Here is a 27,782-nt window from a genome sequence, read left to right on the forward strand (position 1 = left end):
CGGTGGGCGGGGGCCGGGCGGAGCGGGGCGCACGGCGCGGCACATCACAGCACGGCTCGGCACCGCGCGGCTCGGCTCGGCTCCGCTCTCCCGACATGGCATCCAAGTGCCCCAAGTGCGACAAGACCGTGTACTTCGGTGAGCGCATCTCCGGGGCCCGGCCCCTCATCCCCTTCCCCGCGCCCAGACGCATCGCCGGGACCTCAGCCCGGTTCCCCTGCCCGGAGCCGGCGCTCATCCCTGCCTTCCCCTTTCTCAAGTCCCGGTGCATCCCCGCCTCCTCTTCTCTTTTTTCCCCCTGGGATGTGTCCCCAAACCCGCCGTCCCCATGGCCGGCGCATCTCCCAGTTCCCTCTCCGGACGCACCCGGAGACTTGCCCAGCAGCAGCTGCTTCTCCCCCGGAGCCCCCCGGCAGCGGCCGCGAACTCTCTGCTCTGCCCCTCGGCCCCCCCGGACCTTCATCCTCGGGCTGTGCCTGGGGGTGCTGCTGGCTGGCCCTGGGACAGGGGACACGGGGGATGTGGGGGACAGGGGACCCCGGGCACCCTCCCGTGCTCCCTGGTTCGGACACGTGCCCGCAGTCTGAGGTGCTGAGAATGGGGTGGCTCATGTCCCCAGGTACCTGCTGGCTTGGGTCAGGGGAACCCGGCTCACCCGACACGGCCGGGGTGCTGGGCAGGGGGAGCCTATGATCCAAGGGTCTCTTTGGGAGGAGAAGCCGGCGGTAGCAGGTGCAAACAAAACCTTCTCCCAGCCGGTTTCTTTGATTCCCTGCAAGCCTGCCCCCAGGTGTGCCATTTACCCCTCCCTGTCTGGCCTCGCAGCCAGCCCTCAGCGGGCTGTTCCCATCTGGCGAGCTAATTAAGGGTTTTGGGGTTTGTACGGGACTTGTTCAAAGACAGCGCCTGGGCTCAGAGGTCCATCTTGACACGCCCGTGGCTGGGTTAGGGTAGCAGCGAGTCCCTGCAGGTCTCTGAGGGCCCTGCGTGGGGTTGAGGCTGGTCAGGATCTCTGGGAACCGGGGCTGGGATGTGTCCCGTCGGGCACCCCGGGCTGAGCGCCACCGCCGGGCTTGCAGAAAGCCGGGAGTGGGTGGGTGGAGGTGGGAGCAGGGGCTGGCCCTTTGTGCCGCCCTGGCTCAAACATGGAGCTGCCCCAGCCTGCTTCCCCCTGAGCGGCAGTGCCCGGCCGGGAGCTTCCCGGGGAGTGACCTGACCCCTCTGGCTGAGCACCCTCGAGGTGGGCACCCATGGGACTGTACTGCAGGCTCAGGATGGATCCAGCACTCCAGTCCAAGTTGCCTCCTGGGACCTACTGGCCGCGGAGTCCAGCTGGCCTGGCACTGCCTCCCTGCCCCCCCTCCCTGCCCATCTCCCCGCTGTGCTCTGGGGTCCAGCCCCTGTTGCCTCAGTGCGTTTGTTTGGTGAAGAAATACCAAAAGGTCCTGATGGTGCCTGAGCATTGGAGGCATTGGTGCTTTCATTCCTTTCCGGCCATCTCCAAGTAAACACAGGGAAATAGGAATTTGCTGTCTTCCTCCTTTAAATAAATCTATTTGTGTGGGGGTGGGAAGGGCTCGGCCCCTTGGATGTCTGTCTTTGTGTGAATCTTTTCCCTTTTAAGCAGAAAATAGTGCCCGCCCAGCCAGCTGGGCACTGACCCGGGGTCAGAGTTGCTCCTCTCTGTCCAGGGATGAGCCTGCCCTTCGTGGGGGGTTGGGGCTGGGCTCTGGGACCCTCCCTGCCTTACCTGCAGAGGTCGGGCTGTGCCAGGAGGTGAAGCAGCAGCCCCCAGCAGTGCCCATGCTCTTTCTTTCTCCCCGTGCTGGGGGCCTTGTGGGTCTCCTGAGGGGGTGGAACAGGGCTGTACCCCATGCCCCCAGCTGCCTGCCGGCTCTCTCTCCCCAGAAGGGTTTCTGTAGGTGCAGTGGTCCCTACCTAGGTCTCTGCTGTTTTGTGGTTCCCTGTTCCTGCCCCACAGGGGGTGGACACCTTGTCCTACCGGCAGGGAGGAGGCAGGTGCCTGGCAGCAGAGGAGTGGCAGCCCCTACCCCACACCTTCCTCCAGGAACTGCCACCCCTGCTGCCCCTAAGAGAGACTGGAGGGGGTGGTGAGTTGAAACGGGATCAAGCCAAAAACTACTCTGTGCTTGGAGCTGAGATAGGCTGGAGCATGTCCCTGTTAATGCCTTGAGCTTTTCCTTGAGGAACCGCCCAGGCTCTGGCAGAACAAACCTAGGTCCGTTTATTCAATGCATAAAAGCTAGATGCAAACTCTGAGCCGTCTTTCCGGGACGCGGCCCCTGGGCTTTCCTCCTGATGGACCGCGTGGTTTGGTGGGAAGGTGATGGCAGCTCTGTGTCCAGGGTTTGGTATCACTTGTGAATTCCTCGGCTCGCCCGAAGCTTAACGGGGAGGTGATTCATAAAGCCCCGCTTGTTCGGGAGTCTCCTTGCCTGTGCTGAATGAACGCTGGCAGCTCGTAACTTCTCGAATGCCTGGGATTGCAGCCGTGGGTCATGTGTGAGAAATGCCACCGTGTCCTATTCCCAGCCCCGTGCAGTGCCAGAGAGGCTGCCCAACGCCAGCAGTTGTGGGTACCTATGGAAAACTCATTTCCAGCATGCCTGTTGCTTCATGCTCCCTGGAAAAATCCAGTGGGCTCCTCCCTGTGCAGTCAGGAGGATGTGGGCGTTTCCTGAGCTACAGAATGAGCTTTTTTTCTTTAAAAAGCACAGGGAAATATAAAAATAGTTTTCTGGCTTTTTTCCCCCCTTTTTTTTTTTTTTTTTTTTTAAAGCGGGCTTGAGGTCTGTGACATTGTTTCCAGGAACGGCCAGGGCTAACTTTCCCGCTTTGGGGAGGTTGGCGGGATGAAGTGAATGTTTAACTGGAGGAGCAGCACTGCTGGCGGCTGCGGGATCAGCTCCCATCGCGCTGGCAGGTGGCAGCAGCCTGGGATTGGGTTTAGGTTATCACTTCTGTCAGGAAGCTCCGGAGGGACTGGAGTCTCCTGCAGCCACATTTCCCTGGCTCCCTTTTGCATTGCTAGCCTTAAATGAGTTTTGCAGGGTCACCGGGAGCCCCGGCCAAGCCTTTCCGCCTCCTGTCCTTTCTTCCCAGGGAACTGCGGGGGATTGCAGCAGCAGGGGGTTTCCTATTTTCCCATCCCAAGCACAAGGCAGGGAAAAGCCCTTGGGATGTGGCAAGCACACGTGCAGCGGGGTCCAACAGTGGGCGGCTTTTGGGGAGCTCACTGCACATGCTGAGGAGTGTGAGGGCTGGTGGGAGGCTGCTGCACTATTTATTTGGAAAGGGGCATCCTAAAAGCAAGTGGGAGTCACTCAGTAGCCCTCCAAGCTTGTCCCAGCTATGTCTGCAGCCGTAGATTGGGTTGCTGGTGGAGTGCCAGAGAGGGACTAAGGACATGGACACATCCAGCTGGGAAGCAAGGAGGGTCCAAGCCCAGCATGCTTCAAGGGACCCGCAGCAGATGCCTGACCCTGTGGTCACGCTTGGAGTGCAGCAGGACACAGGGTGCCATGAGGTGTAGGGTGCTCTCCCTGCAGAGCACTGCATTGGCAGGTCAGCCCAGCGAAATTCAAGCTGCAGAAGCTGCTCTGCAATTAATAAGTAACCGCTGTCCTTGGCTCCAGGCACTGGCTGTTGGGAGACGGTGGGGCAGGAGAGGCAGGAGGGCTTGATTTCCTTTACAGCTGTCCCTAACAAAGGAAGCGGCTCCTCAAGTGCAGCCGGTGTAGCCATTGGCATGGCCCTGGATCGCCAGCACGGAGCTGGCTGGGCTCCTTGGAGAACCCTCTGCTCCCATGTCTCAGGGTGGCTGCTCTTGGAACGAATGTGGACCTTGCAAAGTGGTAACTAAGGATGCTCCAGTTCCCTGCTCCCTGCGCAGGGCCCTGCTGGGGGGAGGGATGCCTCTGTGGGAAGCTGAAGAACAGGCTGATTAGCATGAGCTTTTCCCTCAGGAAAATAGCACGAGCTGTAGAAAATGATCTGTGAGAGGGTGGAATGGGATGGTGTGAGTTCTGGATCCCCTCACTCTTGTGTGCTGTGCTTTGCTGGAGCTGCTGGGGCTCCTGCACAGTGTGGTGCCGGCATCGCCAGCTGTTGGGAGCAGTGCTGCTCCCGGTGCCATGGGTGCTGGAGGCTTGGGGCTAGCAGGCTGTTCTCTGCAAGCCTGGCTAGTCTGAGTGACCACCGTTTGTTGTCTGGATTATGAAGTCCTGCACCCATGTCTCAAATCCTAGACAGGCAGAGATCTTTGTGTTCCTGTCCTCCTTCCCTGTCCCTGGCAGGAGCACAGGGATGGGGAGAGGCGAGGTGATGGGACTGGAAAGGAAAGGCAAGGAAAGGCGGAGCAGGAACGCCTAAGCAAGAAGTAATGGAAAATCTGTCACTGCAATGTTGCAATCGAGTGCAGAGCCTGGAGTGTGTGCCACGGTGCCATTTTTGGCTATGGTGTGATGGTGGTGCCCACTGCTCTTGCCAAAGGTCCAGAAGCAACCAGGGAGGTGATGGTAGGGGATAGATCCTGGCACGTGGATGGAGGAGAACCTTCCCACCAGCTTGATGTGCACTTGCTGGTGGGGAGCACCAGTGCTGCAGATGCTCCTTTCTGAGCATCCTCTCCCCCTGCTGTTTCTGTTGCCCACAGCCCAGGGCCAAGACTTGTTTGGAGTTAGAGGGGGTAGCAGGGTGGAGAGGTGAGTAGTTGTGGGGCTGGAGGGGCACTTTGACAGGCTTAGCTGCTCCAGCATGTCCCAGAATCCTGCTCTTGCCAAATGGGCCAGGAAGCTGTTTCATCCCCCTGGCACTGCTTTCCAGAGATGGCATCTCACTGTGCAGAGGGAACACAGTGCTCTGGACCAGCAACTACCCAGGGAGTGGTTTGCTTGTGTGCCTGTGTGTGCCCCCCTCTCACTGGTCACTCTGCCCCCCTGGCCATGTGGTGGGCAAGGGAAGCACCACTGGCTGTCAGGCTCCTGCTGCTGGCCGGGGTCCTGCCTGCCGTGCCTCCCATGTGGGGCCGCTGTGCAGCTGGAAAGCAGCTGATTTTTTAGGCTCAGCCCTGGCTGAACCCAGTGCCTGGCTGGAAACACTGCTGGTCCTCTCCCAGCACAAACACATACACAGTTGAGCTGCCTGACCTCAAATGCATTCCATGCAGATGCTGCTTGATGAAGCCCTGTGGAAAATGGAGAGGGACTTGCTGGAGGCTGCCCTGGTTCTGTGAACCAGAGCGGGAGGTTGGAGGCTCACAGCCAGAAAAGTGCCTGCAGTAGGTGAGGTTCTGTCAGAGGAGAGGCAGGAAGCAGTAGGGTGGACAGGAGCCATGCTGTGCATTAGGGCTGCACCTGGAAATCAAACAACTCTCCCTTGCATCCGAGTGACTCAGCTACATGGGGGCTTGGGTCCTGGGGAAGATCTTGTCTCTCCAGTTGGCTGGAAGCGGGAGCCTCTGCCTGAGATATTCCTTGTTCCCCCCGGGCTGTGCTCTGTGGTGAGGCTGTACTGAGCTGGCTTTGTTGTGCACTTGGAGGGAGCCCAGCAAGTGAATGGCTGGGGCTGGAGGGCTGCCTTGCCTTGCCTTGCCTTGCCTTAGAGAAGCTAAATATATATGTCTTGGCCACAAAATCACGGTGCGGTGTAACCGTCAGCACCAGCTGTGGGATGGGGGAGAGGAGCTGCCTGGCCATGCCTGAGGAGGGCAGGGGTGGGGACAGGGTGAGGGACATGGGAAGGCAGTGCAGACCCTTGGCAGGGCAGCATGGCTGGGATATGGCCCGGCATGGCATGGCATGGCAGGAAATCCTTAAGCTGTCCCTCTGCCTTTTTCCTCTCCCGGCCACTCTGCGAGGAACAGGGCAGGGAGGGGACGAGGCTGCCGGCTGCCCTGTTTCTCGGCTTTGTTTTCATTTACCCAGCTCCTTTCCCTGCACTTTTCTCTTTTATTCATTCCTTTGTGTTCCCAAGCAACTTGCTCGTGTTCCCAAGCAACTGCTTTGAAACGCATCTGCTGTCGGTCTGACAGCATCCCTCTCCTCCAGGGATGCCCCTCGCTGGATCCCTGTGAGGATTTGGCATCCTTATTGTCAGACTGGGCTTTGTCAGCCCTTCCCTCTGCCCTTCCAGGGCTGTGGTGGGATGGATGGGGCACAGCCCAGCCCTTTGCAGAGATGCAGCTGCAGCTATGGTTGCTTTTGCTGAATAAGCCTCCGGCTGGGAGCAGCGCTGACGTCAGGCTGTGGAAATACCTGTGCGAGGGCCTGGAGCTGGCTCGGCAGGGCCGGCGGCGCAGAAACTGGAAGGAGGGATGCTTCCTTCCCATCCCGAGAAGATGCGCTCACCTCTGGCCAGCGCCAGCTGCCTTGTCTGGGCACGGCAGATAATTACGGGATGAGCCGCGTTGTCTCTGGGGTGGGGCTGCCGCGGAGCTGTGGGAACAGTCTGCCTTGACAGTCCCCTCGGCTGCTTTCTCGCTCCTGGCCTCTGATTTTACTCATCTCTGGTGCTGTCCCTTGTCAGTGTGGGCTACACCCCCCGCGGAGCAAATCCTCCTCACAGCTACATCCTGACCCGGCTCCACCTCTCCGCCGGGGCATTTCTCTTGGGGAGAGGTTTATTATGGATGGGCACCCAGTGCCCACCCACGGCGAGGTGGGTAACCCAGGGCTGGCAAACGCCGAGTCACACACGTGTGGCAGAGGTGAAATTCCTGCAGCCAAGTACCCTTAACTCTGCCCTTCCGGAGGGTGCTGCACAGCTGGTTTAAATTCAGCTGGCTTGAGTGCAGCATCTTGCCACGGGTTGAGCGTGCAAGTGCGGGATCCAGCAAGCAGAGCAGGATGAGCGTGCACTCTGTGTATTGCTGGGAGGACGGGGGCATGGCATTCAGTGGCAGAGGCTGGGTGTGGTGCGACATCTGCACCGGAGCCCGGTGCCATCCCACGCTCCCTGCGCAGAGCTGGATGCAGCCCGGGCACTGCTTATCCTCAGGCTGCTTTTGCAGTGCCGATGGTGGGATGCGGAGCGGGGCTCCCCCCAGCAGCAGGAGGATGTGGCCAGAGACTTTTCCTCTGGAGCTGATGCAATGGTGGAGCAGATGTGGCCGGGTGACAGGAAATCTGGGCGCTGGTTCTTTCCCTCCGCAGTGATTTATGGGATGCCGTGGCCGCGGGCGGGACGCCGCTGCCCTGGAAATGGGCTGGGGTGGCTCCAAGCTGCTTCCTCTACTCGGCTCGAACAATGCCTTCTGGAAAGCCATCCCGGCTGTGCCGGTCCCGCACGCGTCCCCCGGGAGTCCTTGTTTGCAGCCTTGTTTGTTGACCAACCTCTGCGTGGCGTTTCCATCCGGACGCAAGGGGCAGCCCCCGTGGTTCCCGGGCTGTCCTTGTGCCCCGGGAGCAGGATCGTGCACTGAGCCACCTCCTCCCTCCTGCCCCATCTCCAGCCAGGGACTGTGGGTGCCAGTGGGATCCCTCTTACCCCGCGCGACCCGGGGATGCCTTGGCGGGGGGTGCATCCGTTAGGGGGGAGCAGGGATTTACAGCTGCTAAAACATTATGGAGGGGGGACGTTGGAGGAGCATCTCCTATCGCGGGAGCAGGAAGGAGCTGGCGTGGGCCGTGACCGGCTGTAATTGCAGTGACCTCTGGAAAACATCCGACCGGAGCTTCCTCCTTGCTTTGTACCCAGGGCCATGAAGGCGCTGGGTCGCGGTGGCGGGGGGAGCTGGGGGTGACGCAGCCGCAGCGCAGCCTGGCCCGGCTGTGCATCCACTCTGACAAAGCCGAGTGGTTCTTTGGCCCCGAGCCCCTGGCTCAGCTTTCAGCCCATCACGCTCTGTTTCCCTCCCCGGTCACCCTGGGGAGGGACCTGATCCTGCCAGGGAGGGCTGGGAGGATGCAGGGCTCCTGCAATGGCCCCACGGCAGCAGCACGCTGGGACCTCTGTGTCCCCCTTGCTTTTGGGGAGTACTTGTAGCTTGGGGGTGGTCCTCTGCTCCCAGAGACAGATATGGGCTACAGAGGAAAGGAAGGGCCCCTTCATCATGTGCTGCCTGCTGTGAGGGGCTGGGAGATATGAGCCCTCCTGAGTCCCTGGGCTTGGGGCCAGCAGGAATTTGCCCTGGTAGCTTTTGGCAGGCAGGCACAGACCCTGGCTGTCGTGGGGCATCCCTTCACCCTCCTGTGTGCTCCCACCTGGGTTTGATCCAACAGCCTGGACCCATCTGTGGCATCTGGAGGGTGGGTCTGGAGCTTCTTCCAGCTAATGCCAGTCCCCCAAGTCCATCTTTGACATGCTTGCTCGGGGACACTCTCAGGGGTCTCCCTTGCACCCCAGTGCAATGACTGTGGCTCTGCCCCCTAGTGCTGCCCTCCCCTGCTACTGGCCACCCTGCTGTGTGCTGGGATTGAATTTTGTGGGTGGTGATGGCATTGTTTGGGCTTATCTTGGCCCTGTGGTGTGCCCTGGACACAGCTGTTTGCCTTGGGAGGAGGGTGGCTCTGGAAGCCAGGACCTGCCCTTGAGGAGCTCTTGACCCCCATCTTGACCTGATCCAAACAGGTGACATTTGCTGAGGTCCTTAGAGGGGAAACCCGACATCCCAGAGGAGGTCTTCTTGTAGAGTGGGTCTGGCTCTGATTGCACTTTTATTTGCTTGTTAAGTATTTTATTTGGCCCTCCTGATTTAGTTTTACGGTGGCTTTAACCACACTGTTTTCCAGCTGTCTCTGCACCATGTGCAGGGGAGGGGGAGGGCATACAGGAATTGGTGGGGGGCACAAGGCAGCCCTCGACTCCCCAGGAGCTGAGAGGGAGAAAGGATGGTGCATGGCTGGGGATGCAAGGAGCACTGGCAGCCTGTGCTGCCTCCCAGGGTGCATCTGAAGGCATACATCTTGGGGCCAGCCAGGGGGATTGTGTTCCTTATAACCAGTCACAAAGCATTTGCCCTCCCTGAATTTGCCCACTGATACTTTGAAACTGTTTTCAGTGCCAGCAGAGAGTTGCTCCGCAGGTTCCTGGCCATGCATGGATGGCGTCTACACACCCATCTGCACGTTGTGCCTGTTCCTGGGTGGGAAGTGAAGGGGGAACACCCACATGCCCAAGGGACAGGTGTTTTCCAGGGCCAAATGTCCATCCTGGGTGACAGTGCAGGCTGTCTATCATCTTGTCTTCCTGGGAGCAGCTCTGGCTGAGGGCTGGAGCTGTGGCTGAGGCTCCCTGGGCAGCCCGAGCAGCTGGAGGTGTGTGTGGGAGGCATGACTAAAACGGGCGGGGTGGGCATGGAAACGCTAAATATTTGAATGGGAGCAGAGTCATTCTGGGTAAAGTGGCGGGTAAAAATAGACACAGGGAGTAGGAAGGAAAACGCTACCGTTGCTGGACTGGCTCAGGGGAAAGGGTGTCTGTGGGATGGCAGCTGGGTGGGTGTCCTGGTTTCAGCAGGGATAGAGTTAATTTTCTTATTAGTAGCTGGTGCAGTGCTTAGAGGGGGTCAGAGGCTGCGGGGGCTGTGTTCATGTCCCTCACGGCTGCAGGGACCCTGGTCCTTGCAATGTGGCTGATATTTGCAGTGTGCTGGTGATCAGCCCCTGTCAAGCGCAGCACCCCTCACGTGCAGCCCCCTGAGGTGCCTGGAGCCTGACTTACCCAGGGGCTTCAGCAGGTGCTGGATGGCAGCTTACCCCTCGCTTGTGTTCCCTGCAGCTGAGAAGGTGTCCTCCCTGGGCAAGGACTGGCACAAGTTCTGCCTGAAGTGTGAGCGCTGCAACAAGACCCTGACCCCGGGCGGGCACGCTGAGGTAAGAGCTGCTGGGGCAGACGGGGTGGGAGCTGTACTGGCATGCATGGGGACTCCCAGGAATAGGGCTGGGGTGGGTATTTGATGCCACATGGGTGGGCTGTCCATGTGGCATGCAACCCCAGGAGTGCATGCTGTGGCTTCAAATGCTGCTGCTGCAACTCATGGTGCTCCAGAGCTCTTGTGCACAGCCCTGGAGAAACCACAGAGTGGTAGTGGCACCACATGTAGTGTCCCAGCTGTGCCACTTGGGTGTGGGCTCCCAGCAGCTGTGGCAGGGCTGGGCATACCTGGTAAGCACTGGAAACGGCTCTGTGAACTGGGCAGGCTTGTTTGAGCATTGCACAGGCTTTGAAAGCGTGTGGGTGCTGAGAGCCTGTGCTGACCTATGGTTAAAAACACCAAGCACAGGGATGCCTGGGTTGTCATGGTGATGCAAGCTTGGCAGTTGTGTTCTCTGTGCCCTGGGGCTTGTGCTGGAGTGTGCTGCCACTGCCACTACCTGGCACTTGGGAGCGTGAGGGTGCCATGCCGACAGTGGCGGGTGCTCAGGCTTGGGAGCAACTGTATTTTTCCTGTGTGACACCCCAGCATGACACCCAGTGCCCTGAGTTTGCGCAGCACCTGTCATGCCCCAGTGTCACCAGCTCTTTAGCATGGTTTTAGCAGGCAGCACAGCTGGGGAGCAGGTGGTGGTAGCAACAGCTAGTGGGGAAAGTGGAGCCTGTCTTGCCAGGGAGAATGGGGCTGCATGGGTGGATCTGTGCTTCAGGCCGGGTTAAGCCCAGAATTGCTGCTTCTCCATATAAGGTTGGATTCTGCTCCCGTGGGGGATGGCAGCCAAGCCCCCACCGACTGTGCCGACAGCAGATTTGGCCCTTCCCTGCTTTTTCTCCCTCCTTTTGGAGGCTAGGTTGGAAAGGTGTCACAGGGAGACCAGCTAAATGTTTACCCTCTCCTCTGGCATGGTAACACTGCAACTATACCGATATTTATGCCTTGCAATATTTTATAGCTGTCTTTGGCCAGCCCAAAGCCTGCTCACTCCCCCAGCCTTACCTCCAGCCATCCCAACCCTTGCCTTTGGCACAGCACTGCACAGGGAGGCGAGGGAAGGGACAGCACCTCTACTCACCTACCACCCTGCCCATTTTGGGCAAGGAGTCCTTGCCTTGCAGCAGAGGGGATGGAGGGCAGGAGCACAGGGCAGAAGCAGGACTGAGATGCTGAGTGGAGCTGAGCAGGCGGTGGGGCGGGTTCCTGCCTGAGAACAGGCTTCTAGTGGGTTTTCTAGACAGGGCAGTGTGTATGGCAGCTCTGCTGGCCCCCTGCTCCAGCCACAAACACTCTCTCTTTTCTCTTGGACTCTGTTCCAGCTGGCCCATGAGAAATGGCTGTGGGGAGCTCCGGGGCTTATCGCCTGCCTCATGCCTTCCTGTGATAATCGCCCCAGACAATAGTGGGGCCGATAGCAGCTGGGCTGGGACCAGCGCCCACGCAGGGCCTCTGATCTCAGGCCAAGGCAAGGGGGATGTGAAGCTCAGTGCTCTCATGGTGCTTTGTGCCCCCAGTAAGGGCCTGACTGTGCACAGGATGCTGAGAGGGCGAAGTTATGCCTTGTTGGGTCCCAGTGGCACACCGCTGGGTCGAGGCTTAAAAATGCCTCTTGGCTGAGCTGCTGCGAGGTGCTGGTGCTCCAGCCCCATGGCATGGCACACACAGAACAGCCTGAGTGTTTATACTGCTGGAATCTCTGAGTGGTCAGGTGAGGCTGTCACTTCAGACCTGCAGCTGGGTGTGTTTTGGGGTGTTGGCAGGGCCATGGTGGTCTCTGAACACCAGTGGGGAATGAAAGCAATCCTGTGGGAACTGTTGTCACTGCTCAGCATCCTAACACTAACCCTCTCTCCCCAGCACGATGGGAAGCCTTTCTGCCATAAGCCCTGTTATGCTACGCTCTTTGGCCCCAAAGGTACGTCCGTGCCCCCCAGACCTGTGCAGCTGTGCTCAGGGCTGCAGGAGGGGCCAGGTCCCCTCAATCCCCACTGGCGACCTCAAAAACATCCCAGGAGCCAGGCTTGCATGGGCTGAGCATCAAGCCAGCAAATTGCAGTCCCAACTCTGCTGTTTCCTTGTGCAGAGGGAGAGGAGAGCTGCTGGAGAGAGGAAGAGATGGAGGGAGGAAGGGAGGGAGGGAGGAAGGAAGGAAAGAAAGGAGGGAGGGATCCATCCTGATAGCTGCCTTTTTTTTTTTTTTTTTATATGTAGAAAACAAATTCCCATTCAGACAGAAGGTGGAGTCACTCTCCTATCCCAGATGTGGCTGGAGAAAGCCTGGGTCAGGAGAAAGCCAGGCGGGGCTGAGATGCAGCAGTGACTGAGCTGGCCCTTGGCTCAGTGAGCCTGAGGGAGGAGGGAGAGGGGGCTGGGGGGAGGATGGCGATCCCAAGTGCTCCCAGGTCATCACAGTCTCTTTCTCCCCTGTGCAGGGGTGAACATTGGTGGCGCCGGGTCGTACATCTATGACAAGCCGCAGATCGAGGGGCAGACCGCGCCGGGACCCATCGAGCACCCGGTGAAGGTGGAGGAGAGGAAGGTGAATGCTGCACCTCCCAAGGGACCCAGCAAAGGTGAGGGGCAGGACAGGACAGGACAGGCGGCCTGGTCCTTCGCCATATGGGCAGTCAGTCCAAAGCCACCTCATTTGGCAATGATGTGGGGTGCAGTGTTTGCGTGGGGGGACCTTCCACACCTGTGTGTCCTGGCTGAGATGTCCCACCACTTCCCATGCCCATGACCTCTTTTTTTCCAGCTTCCAGTGTGACCACCTTCACCGGGGAGCCCAACATGTGCCCTCGCTGTGGCAAGAGAGTCTACTTTGGTAAGGTGGTGAGCAGGCAGTGGGTGATGCCTCAGAGTGGCACGGCCCATGGTGCTGGGGCTCCATGCAGGACCCCTGGGGCATGCAGAGTGGCTGGGATGGGGGCTTAGGGTTGGAACTGCAGAGGGATGTGCCTGAGGAGCCTTCAGGAGTGGGTCCTCTTGAATGTACTCCTGGGTGCAGGGCTTTATCTGCATCGTATTCCCTACTGTGACCTCGCATGTGGTAATAGCTGTCCTTGGCCACCATCTGTCACCTGCGAGGCAGCAGAGGGGTAGGAGAGATGTGGGAGGCTGGGTTGCACGGGGCTCTCTTGGGATTTTGAATGTGGAGGTGACATCCCCACGGGGAATGCTCCCCCTGAACATGCTGCAGGGAGCTGGTGTGACCCTCCCTCCTTGTCCCACTCCAGCCGAGAAGGTGACTTCACTGGGGAAGGACTGGCACCGTCCCTGCCTACGCTGTGAGCGCTGCAGCAAGACACTGACCCCGGGGGGCCATGCTGAGGTAAGGGTGTCCCAGCCCCAGGATCCCTGGGCAGCACACATGGGGATGCCAGGGGGGTATGGCTGAGCTGAGTTGTGCCCAGCTTGTCCCAGTTGGCAGCCCCTGCCTTTGCAGGAGGGCAGGACTGGGAGGAGCAGCTCTTCAGCTCCTGGGGGAGCGCGGGGGGTGCTGGGCTGTCTGCAGGGACAAGCAGAGCAGGAGAGATGCCCAGTCAGGGAGATGTGTCCTGGGGACTGGATTTTCCCTGGCCCTGGGTGACATGCTTCTCTCTCTGCCCCACACAGCACGATGGACAGCCGTACTGCCACAAGCCCTGCTATGGAATCCTCTTTGGGCCAAAGGGTGAGTGCCTGGGGGCATGTGGGATGGGGAGCCAGTCCAGGGGCACGTGCCCTGCCTGGGCTGCCAGTCTCGATGCTCATGTCACCACCCAGAGGGGACATCCACCCGGGTCCTTACCTTCTTGCATCTTCCCTTGTGCAGGTGTCAACACTGGAGCTGTGGGAAGCTACATCTACGACAAAGACCCCGAGGCAAAGAACCAGCCCTAGATGGCATCCCCCCTCCTGCCTGCCTGCACGCTCTGTGCCCCCGTACTAACCTCCTGCTCACAGCCAGAGCAGACCCTCACCAGGCTGGCCACGGAGCTGTGCCCTCTCTGCTGTCTCCACAGCCCTGCCCCTGGGTTATATATCATAGTCTTTAATATAAGCTTCAGTGTTTAAAGGCAAAGATAGAAGGTATCTCTGGTGGTTCCCAATGCGCTCTGCCCTCCCCAGCCCTCCCACCAGCCCTCCCAAGCATGGGAGGCAGCAGGGCAGGTGTGGGGATGTCACCGTGTGCAGGGGACAGCAGGTGGCACCCAAGGGACTCGGGATGGGGGGAAGGTGGTGGCAGGAGGGTGCTCCATGCAGTCTTGCAGCGCTCAGGAATGGGGACTGGGGATCAGAGTGCCCAGCCCAGTTCCTCAGCAGTTGCTGGGGTTGTGTGCCATCTGCAGCTCTGCCCTTTTTGCCATCCCAGGCTCCATGCCCTAGCTTCCACTCTCCCCAGGGTCCACAGCTGACCCTGTCTGCGGTTGTGTCTGGCACCTCCCTACATCCCCATCCTTGAATCCCTGTAGGTGCACCCAGGAAAGTGCCCAACCTGCTCTGCTGGCTGGTTTAGGTTGGTGCCCTCCCCAGCCTGACCCCCTTGGAGGCAGAGCCTGTGCTGGGGAGCACCTGGCAGCTGCAGCCCTGGTGGAGTGGGCTCTCCCCACCTTTGGAGGACAGAGCGCATTGGGTTGGAGGCTTGGCAGTGGGATGCCCGCCTGCTTCCCGGAGCCGGAGGTTTCTTGTTGTTTATTTATAACCAGTTGTAAATGTGCCCCTTGCTTTGGAGAATGACACGTGCCCCCATCTCACCCATCCACCCTTGTGCACACCCTCCCTGCTGCTGCCCAGGAGGCCGGGGAGGGGCTGGTGTGGGGGACCCACAGGGGCAGTGAGCCCTGGGTGCCAACACCCTGCTCTCTCCAGGCTCCCTGTGCTGCTGCAGGGCTGACTTTTGTTATTTGCTGACAATAAAGGTTTTGAGAGATGCGTTGTGCAGCTCAGCTCTGGGTGGAGGCGGGGGAAGCTGTGCACACCACAGAGCATCCCTCTGGTGCTAGGACAGTGTGGAACCCTGCCACTATGATCCTATCCCAGGTGGCTCCTCCTGGGGCCAGACCAAGCAGCCTTAGTGCCAGCTGAGCCTTAGCTGCCCAGGCCACTCAGAGCTCCTCTGAGTGCAGCACAAGCCATGGCTGCTCCTTGGGCTGTGAGCATGATGGGCTTGTAGGAGGCTGTGCTGCCCTGGCAGCTGGGGTGGGATGGGATGAGATCTCTGCCTTTGGAGGGTGGAAGACTGTTGGGAGAGAAGTTACGGAGCAGGTGACACTGTTCTCCCTAGCTTGGGCTTGCTCAGCAGGTGCAGTACCTGAGCAGGGCTGCCAGTGGGAAAGCTCAGCCTGGCAGCAGCAGGGCAGGAAGACAGAGTGGGCCATTCCCCATCCCCAACCCCTGGGAGCCACCAGGTCCCCAGCCAGATACCAGCACGGCTGCCAGGTCTGGTTTTAGACATCTAGCTATTCCCCCTAGGAGCTCGGTGTCTGGAGAGCAAGGCACAGAGACTGGGGCTGCCAAGGCAAACACCAGCTCTGGGAATCGCTGCTCTGGCTCCTCCCTTCCATCACATTCTTGCAAGAGCCCGGTTATGCTGCCTGCTGGCTGTGCCCCCCTGGGGACCTAGGCATCCCTCTGGCCCCATTTCTGGGGAAAACAGGGACCTGGTGGTCTCTGCAATGTCTTGCATCCTTGGAGTAGCCCCAGCCCTGGAGCTGCTCCACTGCCATGAAGGAGAAGGGGAAGTGGTTGCCAGCCACAGTCCCTGGCCTTGCTCCTCACCTGGGCACAGCTGGGAAATGCAGTGGACACTGCAGAACAGGGACAGCAGGGAGCCTGTGGCCGCAGCCACATTCCTGGGCTTGGGCAGAGCAGTGGGGGTGACAGCCACCAGTGTTCCCCTCTCGGCAGCAATCCCAGCAGCATGAAGCCTTTTCCCAGGCACAGAGGGCTCAGCAGTGCAGTTCCTGGGCCAGGGAATGGGCTGTGTGTGTTCATGTTTTGGTGGTGTTTCCATAGAGACTTGACCCCTCTGATGCTTTAGGGACAAGGCTGCTGTGTAAATCAGAGCCGTGTCACTTGGCTGGCTCCTCCCCTGACCTGCAGCACAGACCTGGGCTCTCACAGCCCAAATTTGCCAGGTTTGCCCCATGTACCAGCAGCAGTGCTGAGATGGGGGGGATTCCCATCGCTCATCCGGGATCCAAACCAGCTGCCAGCAAAACCCTTGGCATGAATCCATCTCTCCTTACAACTCTTTATTTCCCATCATTAATTAACAAGCTTAATCTGGCAGCCTCTTTTCTAGCCTGTGGCAATCCCCTGCAGCAGAGAGTTTCCCTGATGGACTGCAAAGGCTGATTTTCCTCCCCAGCACCCATCTGGCTCCATGCTGTGCATCCAGCCAGGTCCAGCAGTCCTAACAGCATCGCCACCATGGGCACTGGCCCTGGCCCCTTGATGGGGGGCCAAGCAGCAGAGCCCCTCTTCAGTGCCTTCAGTCGCCATCAAACACAGGATTTTATTTATTTATTTGTTTATTTATTTATTGCTTACATTTTCTTTTCCCCATGAGAGTTTTACTGTAGGAATGCAATGAAATTAAAAATAGACAAAATTCAGCTCTGCTGCACAAGGGAGTGCCAGGAAGCCTGCATCTGTCACAGCATCCTGCTACCCCAAAGGGGACAAGCTGGCTGCTCAGGCTCCAGGTGGGAAATGTTCCCCCCTTCTGAGGTGGAGGGGTGGGGCTGGGCACCCCTTGTGACAGAAAGTGGTCCCCAGGTTAAAACTGTTAAAACCAGGAACCTGGAGGCTGTAGCAGGGCTTTGGGATCCCCTATGGGATTATCTGTGTGTGTGCTGAGGGGTTGAGGCAGTGCCTGTGCTACTAGGTCAGTGTGGGGGCCAGGGCACAGAGTGGCACTTTGCTCAAGCAGAGAAGGCAGCTCTGGCCTCTAATCCTTGGTGCATTTTTGTATTTATTTTTGGGAGGCCTATGTGAGCTGAAAATGCTCCTTTACTTGAGGCTTGGAAAACATCCTTTCCCTCAGGGATGTCAAATACTTTATTTTTTTCAGCTTGGACTCACTAGTGGGATAAAAAAGTTAACAGGCTCTGATGATTACAGACATGCTCTCCAGGGTACAGAGCAAAATAGAGAATAAAGTGGATGCAGCTTTGCTTGGAAATCCCCCAAGCCCTCTGAACTTCTCCTGGGCAATTTTGCTTGCTGGCTCCCAGTTTTCTTGGGAGCCAGTGGAGCTCAGCAGGGAGCTGGCCTTGGAGCTACTCGCTGGGCACAGGGCAGGGATACCACCAGCTGGTGAAGGGTGTCAGCCCGGACTATGGCTGCCAGCCTGGGTGATGGGTTGCCAGTCCAGGTACCCCTGAGCTGCTGGAAGAGCAGGATTGTCACCTAGTAGTGCTTCTCAACAGAAGGCTGAGGGTGCCCATGCCACCAAAAATGGGGCTGCACTGCTTGTCCCTAGTGACCCAGAAAAGGGATGGTGAGTGTAAAAGGCTGGTCTCAGAAAGGCACAGCAGGTTGCACACATTGAAAACACCAGGAAAGAACTTGGTGGGGGCAGGAATGATGAAGGCAGCCCTGTGCTACAGCATCTGAGCCAGTTCATGCAGGGATGGGAGATGCAACCACCATGGTGTGGAGGGGTCCCAAAATACAGGGAGATGGCAGGACAGTATGGCTCTGATGTGTTGTGGGCCAGAGCAGCACAGCTGGACAGCGAAGCAAGACAGATTTAAAACATTTGCTGGGAAGTCAATAAACAGGAGCCAAAAGGGATGAAGTGCTGGAAGATGTGATTTAAGATGGGATATTAAAAGCGACCGAGTAAGCACAGCTTGTTTCCACAAGGACCGAGAACCGGCTCAGATACTCCCTGAAGTCAATGGTGTGGCTCTCCTTGGCTTGGATGAGCTTTGGCTTGGTCCCAGCAGGAGGTTGAATTATTGGGTGTAAATACTGGAGAGGGTGTAGGATAGCAGGCAGGGATGAAGGAGAAGGAAAGGCACAAAACCAAGCAGAGGAGGATTTGGGTTCTAAATCCCCCTGCCAGTGCAGTGCACTGGGCTGTCACACAGGGCGAGCTGCTGGTGCAGGCTCTGGCTGTGGCACAGGGAAGGATGGTGCTGCCTGCCCAGCTTGTTACTGCCTGGGGGCATCCATGAGGAAACCCCTCCATGACGTAGGCTGATCTCTGCATCATCCTGTGTGGAGTGAGTAGCTGGGGACTGTCCTGGGGGGCTTAAGGGTCTCCTGGAGTGCCCTGGGAGGCTTGCTGAGGGAGGAATACCTCTGCTGGTGGGATGGTGTGCAGGCTGCTAATGGGTGTGCAAACCTGCGGCTCTTGCTCTCCCTCTCCTCTCTCTTGCTCTGTCCTGGCCTTCTGTCTTGCCTGGGTGTGTCAGAGCACAGTAGCCATATCCTTCTCCCCTTCCTGCTCCACTGCCATGGTGTGACCACGCTGAGCAGTGTTGCTGACAGAGAGAGCAAACACCTCTGCACCCCTTTGCCTCACCTCCTGTGAATTTTTAACCAGGAATAAAAGGTGTGGCATCAACAGCCTGGACCCAGCCCAGGACAAATGGCACTGCTGGGTGAGTGGCCCAGGGCAGGGAGTGCTGGGGAGGTGATCCCTGGCATAGGTCCCCTGTGAGCAGCTCCTGAGCAGTGCCCACGCTCCCTGCCCATCCCCAGCATCCATGTGCATCTTCCAGGCAAGCAGACGCAATGCTTTGCAGGCACTGGGCAGCTTTCCAAAGCAGCAGGCGTTGCTTCCTTGACAATCCTGGCTCTGTTTGATAGCCACAATAGAAACAGCTAGGCTGTGCCAGGAAAATGCACCAAATCCTCCCTCAGCAGGATTTAGCCAGGAGGTTTCCTTGGGCTGCTGCTAATGGAAAGCTTGCAGAAAAGAGCAGATGGTAGTGGAGACTTTGGCCAGACTGTACTCAGGGAGACTGGGGGAGCGGTGCCTGGATGAAATTGGAGATTTTCCATGGAGCTGTGTCTTGGAGGGGTTGGAAAGGTGGATAAGGGCTGCCACGCCCTTTTGTCCTACTCATGGAAATCCCAGACATGTCCCAGTTGCAGCCCACCATGGGCAGCCCTGCTCTTTCCATCTGCACCAAGCCCAGGAGCTGGCCCACGGCTCTGTGTTTGTTATTGCTCATGCAGTGTAATATTAACCGCGTGACGATAATTCACGCCTTGGCTCTGAGGGTGAGAGCTGACCTGACAAGGGCCTGTGTGGGCAGCCAGCTGCCTGAATATGCCTGGGACCGTTTTTACAGTTTCAGTTGGAAGCAGCCATGTGACTGCCCATGCCCATGGCAGGATGGACTCTGCACTGCGTCCCCGAGGGCAGATCAAGTTTTGGTGTGGCAGTGAGCATATTTTTCAGGCTCAAACCATTTGGGGGATCTACAGCAGCAATTGGCAGCATGCTGGTGGGTGTGCCAGAAACCCCCAGAACACCTCTTGCTATGACCCTTCCCCAAGTCCCCCACTCCCAGAAGGCCTTTCCTGCTGCCGTACTGTTCCCAATTCCTCCCAGCCGTTGGCCGCCTGTCAACTTTATGAAGATGTATCCCAGAGGTTTTCCTTAAGGTATAATTTGCCCTGACAGCCGCTTTCATGCTGTTGTTTTCCTGGCTGTCTGGTAATGGGATTAGCCGTGTGCATATCCGGAGGTGATGGAAGGCAAGTGTTGGGGGGGTGCACGCCAGCCCCCGTTGAAGGGTACACAGAGTACACCGTGCTGCTCCACAGTTCTGCGGCACCGGCATCTCGTGGGCCTTCTGATGGGATCACGCGCCTGGCAGCTCTCCCCAGCTTCTGCTGGGCTTGTTTTAAGCCACCCTATAATTTTCTCGTCAAATTAGAGTCCCATGCTGGGCTGTGTAGTGCATATTTTACAACAAATAGTTCTTCGCTGAGAGGGCCTTTGACTTGCACAAGTGTTGGTTGAAATATGGCCAGGGAGGAAGATTTCACAGACTCACAGTTGTGCGAGTGCTGGGAAAATGCTGGACTGGTGTGCCACTGGTACCCGGGTCATGCCTTCACTGGTGCATCATCTCCCCACTGTGCAGGTGTGCTGGGGGGCTGGGAGAACTGTGGGAGTCCCTGCCCTACTCCTGCAAGGCAGGGCACGAGGGGAGCCAGGAGCTGCTGCCCGGGCAGATGGGCTGGTCTGCTACATGAAAATAGCTGTTTCTTCTTGCTGTGTTAGCAAAACAAACCCAAATCGGCTTATGTCACCGCCCTGCCTGCTAAAATGCCAGTGGCTTTTCCAGTTGTTACTCCAGTAGTCACCAGGGGCCAGGATGCTCGAGGGAGATGTTTGGGCAGGCAGTGTGTGCCCACAGCTCCAGCACACCTGGGAGCTCTCAACTTGCAACTCTGCCCCAGGAGCTCAGGAAAGTCTTGTGGGCTGTGAGGACCTTGCACAAAATATGACACAGATGGAACTGGGGAGCTGGTACTGGCTCTTGCCAAGGGACCAGGAGGGGATAACTCTTGGCCATGGCAGTGCCACCCAAACAAACAAACGGGACAGCCCAGGTTTTTACGAAGGCTGTTGCCATGCCATCAAGGAGCGCTGGCGCCTGATGCTCCAGGATAGAGCCTCACCCACAGATTCCTATCAGAGGGCATAGACAGCTGAGGCATGCTCAGTCTAATGGTTAAATTAGCTGGAACAAGGTCTCCAGATAAGATAAAGCTGAGGTTTGCTGAAGAGGCTGCTCTCCATTGGCGCTGACTGGGTTGTTTCCTTGACAGGTTATGAACCTTGATTTGAAGTGATGCTTTGGGTGGGACCTGGGCTGCTGAAAACATCACTCTTGCCCATCTCCTGCTGCTCCCTGGAGCTGTCTCTGCCCAGCATAAGAGCTGCCCACTGCCTGACCTTGCCTGTGTGCATGGGCAGGGCACCATGGGCAGCATTCCAACGCAGAGGGATGAGCTTGCTGCTGCCCACTGTCATTCCAAGAAGTCTCACACACAGTTGCAGCTCGGTTTTGGGTCCTGGGGGAACCCTGGATGGCAGAAGAAGCAGTGACACCAATTATCAGCCTGCTGTAGTGTTTCCAGCCAGCTTCCTCCAGGGCAGGCCGGCAGGGCCTCAATTTATTGCCCTGCACAGAGTGCTGATGGGTTTTGCACATCAGCATTTGTAGTGTTTATGGACTCTCTCCCTGTAAAATGAGCAAGAGGCTGTATCCCGTGGGCTCCCGAGGTGCTGCTGTGCTCCAGGAATGCCTGTAGCTCTTCCTCCTTTCCTGCTGGGGCTCTCTGCCAGAGGGCTTTGCTGTGCTGCCCTGCTGCTTTGCATGCCTGCTGATCAGGGAGACAAGAGCAGCGACACAGCCATGAGCAGAGGGCAGGCACAGCTCCCGTGGGGTGTAGGAACTGGGGCTGTGTCCCAAAGCAGCCTTCACTCACTGAGATTCATTAAGTTTGCAGGGCACACTAACATCACGCTTTGGTTCACCCCTTGGTGAAGCAGCATTGGCATAGCCCAAGGTCCGTGGATTTCGGTAGCCTGGCAGGGCAAGCTGGGATAATCAAGGAGCAATGAGGAGCCAGCAGTCACACAGCCCCATGCAGGCAGGGCTGGCAGAGAGCATCGTGTGGCTTGGTGCTGCCTAGTTTGCAAGAGCTACCCTGCTCTGTGGAGTGAACAGAACAGTCTCCAGAAACTCCATGGGGACACTAAGAGGAGGGGGTGGCCGGGCTCTGCTTCAGCCAGGTCACTCGGCGTGCAGTGCCATGTAGGGGCACCTGCTGCCCTGGCTGGGGCAGGAGCGTTCCTGCCACAGGGGGAGCTGGGCTGAATGGTCCGTGGGGACTGGCCACAGGGCTGGCCAGCTGGAGGAGACTTTCAAGTGGGCAGTTTTCAGCTGCCTGCTAACACAAAATATGCCTTAAAAGGGAGTGCAGCTGAAGGCGTCTGTCCTAGCCAGGCAGTGGTCCCAAAGCAGCCTGGCACCATGTGGAAGGGGAAGCAGGGCCACCAGAGAGGGGAAAGGACATGCCTTGCCCCTTGTATTTCATCAGGATGCCAGATGTACCCCATGTGGTGTGAGGAAGGAGTCCTGACCTGGGTAGCACACTCACTGGGTGCTGTGTCCCGGTGTGGGGGGACGTGACGTGGCTTAAATACGGTGCCTGCCTGTATGTGGTGCCTAGGGCAGGAAGGACGGAGAGGAGGCAGGGTGGAGGCCCTTGTAGGACACCTCTCTCCTTCCATGCTGACTGTCTCAGCGTCTCAGCATGACTCACGCCTTAGCCAGGAGCGGGCTTTCTGGTGATGTCCCACCAGCAAGGGTGCTGCCCACCCTGCTGGGGTGGGCACCCAAACGGTGCCCTTGCAGCAGGATGCCAGGGGTGCTCCCCAGCCTGCGCTGAGGCTGCCAGCAGGTGGGGTGAGCCCGGCACCACCAGCAGCTGCAGTGAGCATCAGCGGGACAAGGGATCCTGCTGGGAAGAAAGGCTGGAGCCAGGCTGGGTCATAAAGCAGTCCCAGCTGAACGTGAACTTCGCCTCTGGGCACAGCTTGCCGCCTCTCCTCCTGCACCCACGGGTGGGATCTGGTGTCAGTAGGGCCCTGTTTGTGGAGGCGAGGGATGCCTCGCATTTCGGGAGGCAGTCACTAGGCGTCCTGGCGCTGGGTTTCACAAGCCCTCATGACCTTTCCAGCACAGCAACGTGCCCTGGGGAGGATTGTTTCATACAAAACAGACCTTTGGATAGGCTTTTCATTTCCTTCACAGCCAAACACAAAGGAACAGCAAGTCCTCCCTCCTAATAAAATGACAACAGCCAGTGACACAGATGGGCTGGCTCTCCACAGTGAACAGAGCCACGTCCCGCACCCACGCCATTCCCAGCGTCCTACAAGAGGGGGATTACAGCCCCGCAGCTCTCTCCTGCTTCATCTTGCACCCTGAATTTCCCCACGTGCAGGAGACCTGTCTGAGGGTTGACTTTTACACTCCTTTAGGGAAAAAAAAATGGATCTGTGCTCCAAGGGAAGGAGCACAGATGTTCAGCATCCCATGAATCTTTATCTGGCAGTGTGGTTGATTGACCGATGCCAATCACACCTCCAAACCCCGCTCAGAGCCGGGCTCTCGACTACCCGCACAGCACAAGCGTGGGCAGGGAGCTGAGGTGCAGAGGGGAGAAGGGTGCAGAGTGTGGGCTGTGCAGGCGGCTTGGGGAGCACTGGATGTAGCGGTGCACGGGGTGTGGAGCTGCAGACTGCAAAGGCTGCACGAGGTGCAGGTGAAGGGATTGCATGGGGCAAGGGGTGCAGGGGTTATAGGGCTGGAAGGGGTGCAGGATCACATCCTAGGAGCCTCTGAAGGGCTGTGCCCCGGGCGGGAGCTTCCAGCTGCGGGCGGGGCCGCACATCTGGGCGGGGCGGGGCGGGGCGGGCAGGCAGTGACTCTGACGGGGCCGGAGCGCAGCATCCCACAACCGGTGCGAGCAGCGCCCCGAGCCCAGCCGAGCCGAGACCATGCCTAAGTGTCCCCGCTGCCAGAAGGAGGTCTACTTCGGTAAGGGCTTCCTGCCCCCTTCCCAGCCGCCCCCACCCCGCGGGGACGGCAGGGCTGTCGGGCACCGATGCTGCACTCAGCCCAGCAGCGGGTCCCCCGGACACCCCGGCACTGCGGGTTCGGGGTGCCCTGATGCTGCGCGCCTCATCTTTGCAAATTCTTGGGGTACCCCAAAGTTTCTCACCCTGTGCTGCGGGTCTCCGGGGTGCCCCGGGTAGGTGACCCTATAGGTCCAGCCAAGGAGGTGCCTGGCTGCAGAGCGCAGGCTGCGCTGGGTACCCCCAGCAGAACAGGGGAGCTCAGCCCCATTTCCTTCCCAGCACAGCCCGCAGCCCTGTGCCAGTCTGGAGCCCAAAGGCCCAGCTGGTGCAGCTTGCTGCTCTGAAAGCCAGGGCAGGTGAGCAAATCCTGCCCTCTGGCAAGTTCCTGGCTCAGTGGGTTGCCACACACTGTTTGGCGAGGTTTAGCACAGCGGGATGACACCTCTGGGGTGTTATTTTTAAGCCGCGGTTGCAGGCTAGTTGTGAGACTTGTTGGGCTGCTGTCTGCTGCTTGGCTTTCTGCAGATGTCCTGCCTCCAAAGTGGGGCCCTGAAGCTTCTTCCCCTTCTGGTGCCATGGTCCCGCTGTCCTGACAGGGTATTTGGGGGGTTCAAGCCTCTCACCCTGCCAGCAGCTGCTGGAATGGGCAGGTTCTGGCTGCCAGATCTCCTCACTTCCCTGATGTAGCTGAACTTGAGGGGAGTTTGCTGGGAGCAGTTTATACACACTCCCTGCTTTTTAATTTACTAGAGACGAGGGATCTGGAACCTAAGCGCTGTTGCTGACTTCTCTTTCTTCTTTATTTGTGCTCTGCTTGTGGGTGTGCCCCAACGATTTGTGTTCTTCCAAGAAGTCTGAGGCTCAAACACAGGGGCTGCTCTCCTGATCGAACAGCTGTGTCCATTAGCACACCCTGTGTGCACTGGGTCTGGCCTGGGCAGTGCCCAGAGGGCTGCTGGGGATGTGGTTCCTGCTGCCGGGGAACATAGTTTTGCCTAAACTTGAACTCGCTTTGAGATGAGGTTTTGGCACAATATAGTCTGTGTCTCCCTCCTGTGACTGAGGGTCCTGGGGCACCTCATTTACCTGTGTGGTTTGATATCAGGAGCAACCAAGGTGGTGGTGTCAGTATCTGCCTTTCCCTGTGGCTCTGTGTCAATCCCAGTCGGGCGGTCTGGGTTTGCTGTGCCCGCAGGTGTGGCTGTGGAGATGGCTTTTGACCAAGGAGGGGTTTGAGCTTGTGCTTATCAGGCTGCCCTTACGAAATGTCTCTGTTGATGCAGAGGCTGAGAAGGGTTCAAAAGCTGCTGGAGGATCAAGACTGACGCCTGATTTCTGTGCCTGCAGACAATCCGGAGCACTGACAGAGGAGGAGGCAGAACAAGCCTCACTTCAGGGCACCCTGGGACTCTCAGAGCCTGGGAGTCCTGCTCAGGCATGCCTCAGGCTGCTTTGGGTCAAAATCTGTCTGTAGAGTGCAGGGATGAGGAGGAGGTGATGCTGAGAGGACTGTGCATAGGGTTTGCAGGAGTCTCACCTACATGTCCAAGTGAGCCTTGACAGAGCTCCTGCCCCAGTGTTGGTGCAAATGTGTGTGTGAGAGTTGGGGACGCTGAGCTCCTTCCAGAAACCCTGTAGTGAGAGGGCCCTGCCACTGGCCAGGCTTGGGCTCCTGGGGGTGCCCAGATGGGGAGGACACTGTGGCCTCTGCCAGGCTGTGGGCACAGGAGGCTCTTTGTGCCACTGGGGAATGGCAGCAGGGCTGCCTTGTGACATTTGGGCACTGCCCCCGCTCCCACCTCTGCAGCCGCCAGCTTGCTCCCTGCACAAGCTGTTGTGGGCATATTTGGACTCCAAAGAAGAGACATGTCAGGCTGCTGAGGACCCCTCAGGGCCAAGCACTACCCACAGTGGCTTGGTCCCATCGCTCAACCTCCTTTTGCAGGCATGGGGAGAGTGCTCAGACCTGGCTCTGACAGGGTTCCTGTGGACAGTTCTATTTAATCACTTAATAAATTCACAGGAGCGCAGCTGCCAATATGAGGAGCACACGTCTGCAAAAAATACCCTTCTCCCCTGCTGTGCTACAATTAAAAGCCACCCTGTGTTCCCCCCTCTCTCCGTAAACATGTCTTGGCTCCAGGATGTTGTCCCTCCCACAGCAGCCTGAGCCCCAGCCAAGCTCTAGCTCTGCTCTGGTTTGCCATGGTCCCTGTGGAATCAGAGCTGTGGCTGGAAGGGACTGGTTCATATTGGCAGGGCTTGGCAATGGCTTTGCCTCCCCATTCCTTGCCAGCATTCCACTTCACCCTTGCCAGCTCTAGCATTCACTCAGGCTCCAGTTTGCTGGGGAGAAATTAATCCCCTTGCAGGCTGATGTTGGAAGGAGAGAGGTCCTCAGATCTTTGGAAGATAGATAGAACTCAGCCCATCTTCATGTATGCAGTAGTGTTCACCCTGGGTGTGGCACTGCTGTTTCGGATCTGTGTGCTTGGATGTGTCTGGCGTTGTGTGTGCACAGTGAACACTTGTGTTTGAAACTCAGTGCCCTCTGTCCTGGACAGATAGACCTGAGAAAATGCCCAAATATGTCCTCCCTAGGGTTGATGACAGGGAGACCAATCTGCCAAAATGGACTTGTGCCTGTTCAGTGCCTCAACTAACCCATCTCCCCTCTGTGGCAGCCGAGAAGGTGACTTCTCTGGGGAAAGACTGGCACCGGCCCTGCTTGAGATGTGAGAAGTGTAACAAAACCCTGACGTCTGGAGGCCATGCAGAGGTGAGGTTTGCTGCCCAGGAGGTCCCAGTCCTCTGCAGCCAAGGGCTGGGATGGGCAGAGGTGGCGCTGAAGGGTGGTCGGGGCTGATGCTCTTTCTCTCTCCCTGCAGCACGATGGCAAGCCATACTGCAACCACCCCTGCTATGCCGCCTTGTTCGGGCCCAAAGGTAGGGTGGCTGTGGCTGGTGTTGTGGGAGGGAGGGCAGGGGGCTCAGAGATCCTGTCTCTGGGTGAGTTGCAGCCCTCAGTGTGCTCCCCATCCCTCAGCAGTGCTGACCTTGCTCTGCCTCTCTTCCAGGGTTCGGCCGGGGAGGAGCTGAGAGCCACACGTTCAAGTAAACCTCAGGTTGGTCCTTCCCTCGGAGCACCCCTCCTGCCTCTAGCTCCATGGGCTGGCTGGGGCTGTCCTCCCTCAGGCAAGGAGGGAAAGCAGGCCATGCTACGGCATCTCTCTGGGCTGGCTGTGACTCCCAGTCCTTGCACTGGTGTTTGGGAGCAACCTGCTGGGTGCCAGCTGCTGCTCTCCACCAGCCCCAACTGACTGTCAGCACCCGCTTAGCTCCGGCAGTGGATGACAAAGGCTTTTTGCTTTGTGGCTTGTTGGCAAAGACAGGGTCTGTCCTGGAGCACTGTTGTCCCTGGGATATCTCTGCTCCCAGCCCAGCCTGAGTTCATCCACTCCTCTTTTCCATCCCTCTCCAGGTCTGACGGCCAGGGTTCTCGGCACAGTCTGAAGACAGCACAAACACACCGCAACAGACATGCATTTTTGTTTTTAATTCACTCTGTACTAGACTAGAATGTTCAAAGCAATAAGTAACCAAGGCTGGGGCTGGTGTGGAGAGGGGTGTCTGCTCCAGATGAAGTACTGCTGGGGTAGGGCCTTTGGGTTGCCCCACCCCAGGAATTTGGCTGGTATTGCTGAAGGCTGCCTGGAGAGGAGACCACACCCTTCCAGCCAAAACTTAGCTCTGCTTCTGGCACCCAGCTCTTGTGGCTGGGCCCACAGTTGTATTCTCAGTCTTTAATAAACCAAAAGATGCTTCCCCCATGTAGCAGCTGTGCTGTCTGTAATGGGGGTCCTGCAGGACTCACTTGTGAAGCGCTTGCCACTTGCTTGAGGACCCCTGTGTCCTTTGGATTGAGACACTGTGTGATGGCTCCATCTGCTCCTGCTCCTGGTGTGTGCTGAGTCTTGCCCTTGGCTGCCCAGCCCAGGGGCTGCCTGAGCCCTGGGGCAGTGAAAGAAGTCCCAGGTGCTGTGGGTGAGCACGCCCCAAGGGAAGGGGTGATGGGTGTTGTACTGGTGCTTGTCCAGGGTTGGAGTCTCCCTGCTTTTGGGAGCAAGGTCCTACTCCACCCACAGCCTCACCGGGTCTGTGTGGAGACATTTGCAGAAGTCTAGAGCGTGGTTGCTCCCACCATAAGCCAGCTCTTGTTGCCTGTGGCTGTCATGGGGTTAAAATGGAGGCATGTAGTGCCGCTCAATGAGACTGTTGACCTGA

At 58.2% G+C, this 27,782-nt stretch overlaps 2 protein-coding genes across 2 annotated transcripts; both read left to right on the forward strand.

Moving 5' to 3' along the window:
- Positions 1–20: 20 nt before the first annotated feature.
- Positions 21–14,817, forward strand: CRIP2 (cysteine rich protein 2). The gene is made up of 8 exons (XM_027658434.1): positions 21–138; positions 9,739–9,833; positions 11,747–11,804; positions 12,322–12,462; positions 12,645–12,713; positions 13,126–13,220; positions 13,505–13,562; positions 13,704–14,817. The coding sequence occupies exons 1-8, from the start codon at positions 96–98 to the stop codon at positions 13,769–13,771; spliced, it is 627 nt and encodes a 208-aa protein (XP_027514235.1). The 5' UTR covers positions 21–95; the 3' UTR covers positions 13,772–14,817.
- Positions 14,818–23,351: 8,534 nt separating this feature from the next.
- Positions 23,352–27,332, forward strand: CRIP1 (cysteine rich protein 1). Its single transcript, XM_027658435.1, has 5 exons — positions 23,352–23,457; positions 26,183–26,277; positions 26,387–26,444; positions 26,576–26,623; positions 26,980–27,332. Exons 1-4 carry the CDS (start codon positions 23,418–23,420, stop codon positions 26,614–26,616), a joined length of 234 nt encoding a protein of 77 aa, XP_027514236.1. The 5' UTR covers positions 23,352–23,417; the 3' UTR covers positions 26,617–26,623; positions 26,980–27,332.
- The last annotated feature ends 450 nt before the right edge of the window (positions 27,333–27,782 follow it).

Source organism: Corapipo altera, unplaced genomic scaffold, assembly GCF_003945725.1.
Source record: "Corapipo altera isolate COAL_440 unplaced genomic scaffold, ASM394572v1 79, whole genome shotgun sequence".
NCBI lineage: Eukaryota > Metazoa > Chordata > Aves > Passeriformes > Pipridae > Corapipo > Corapipo altera.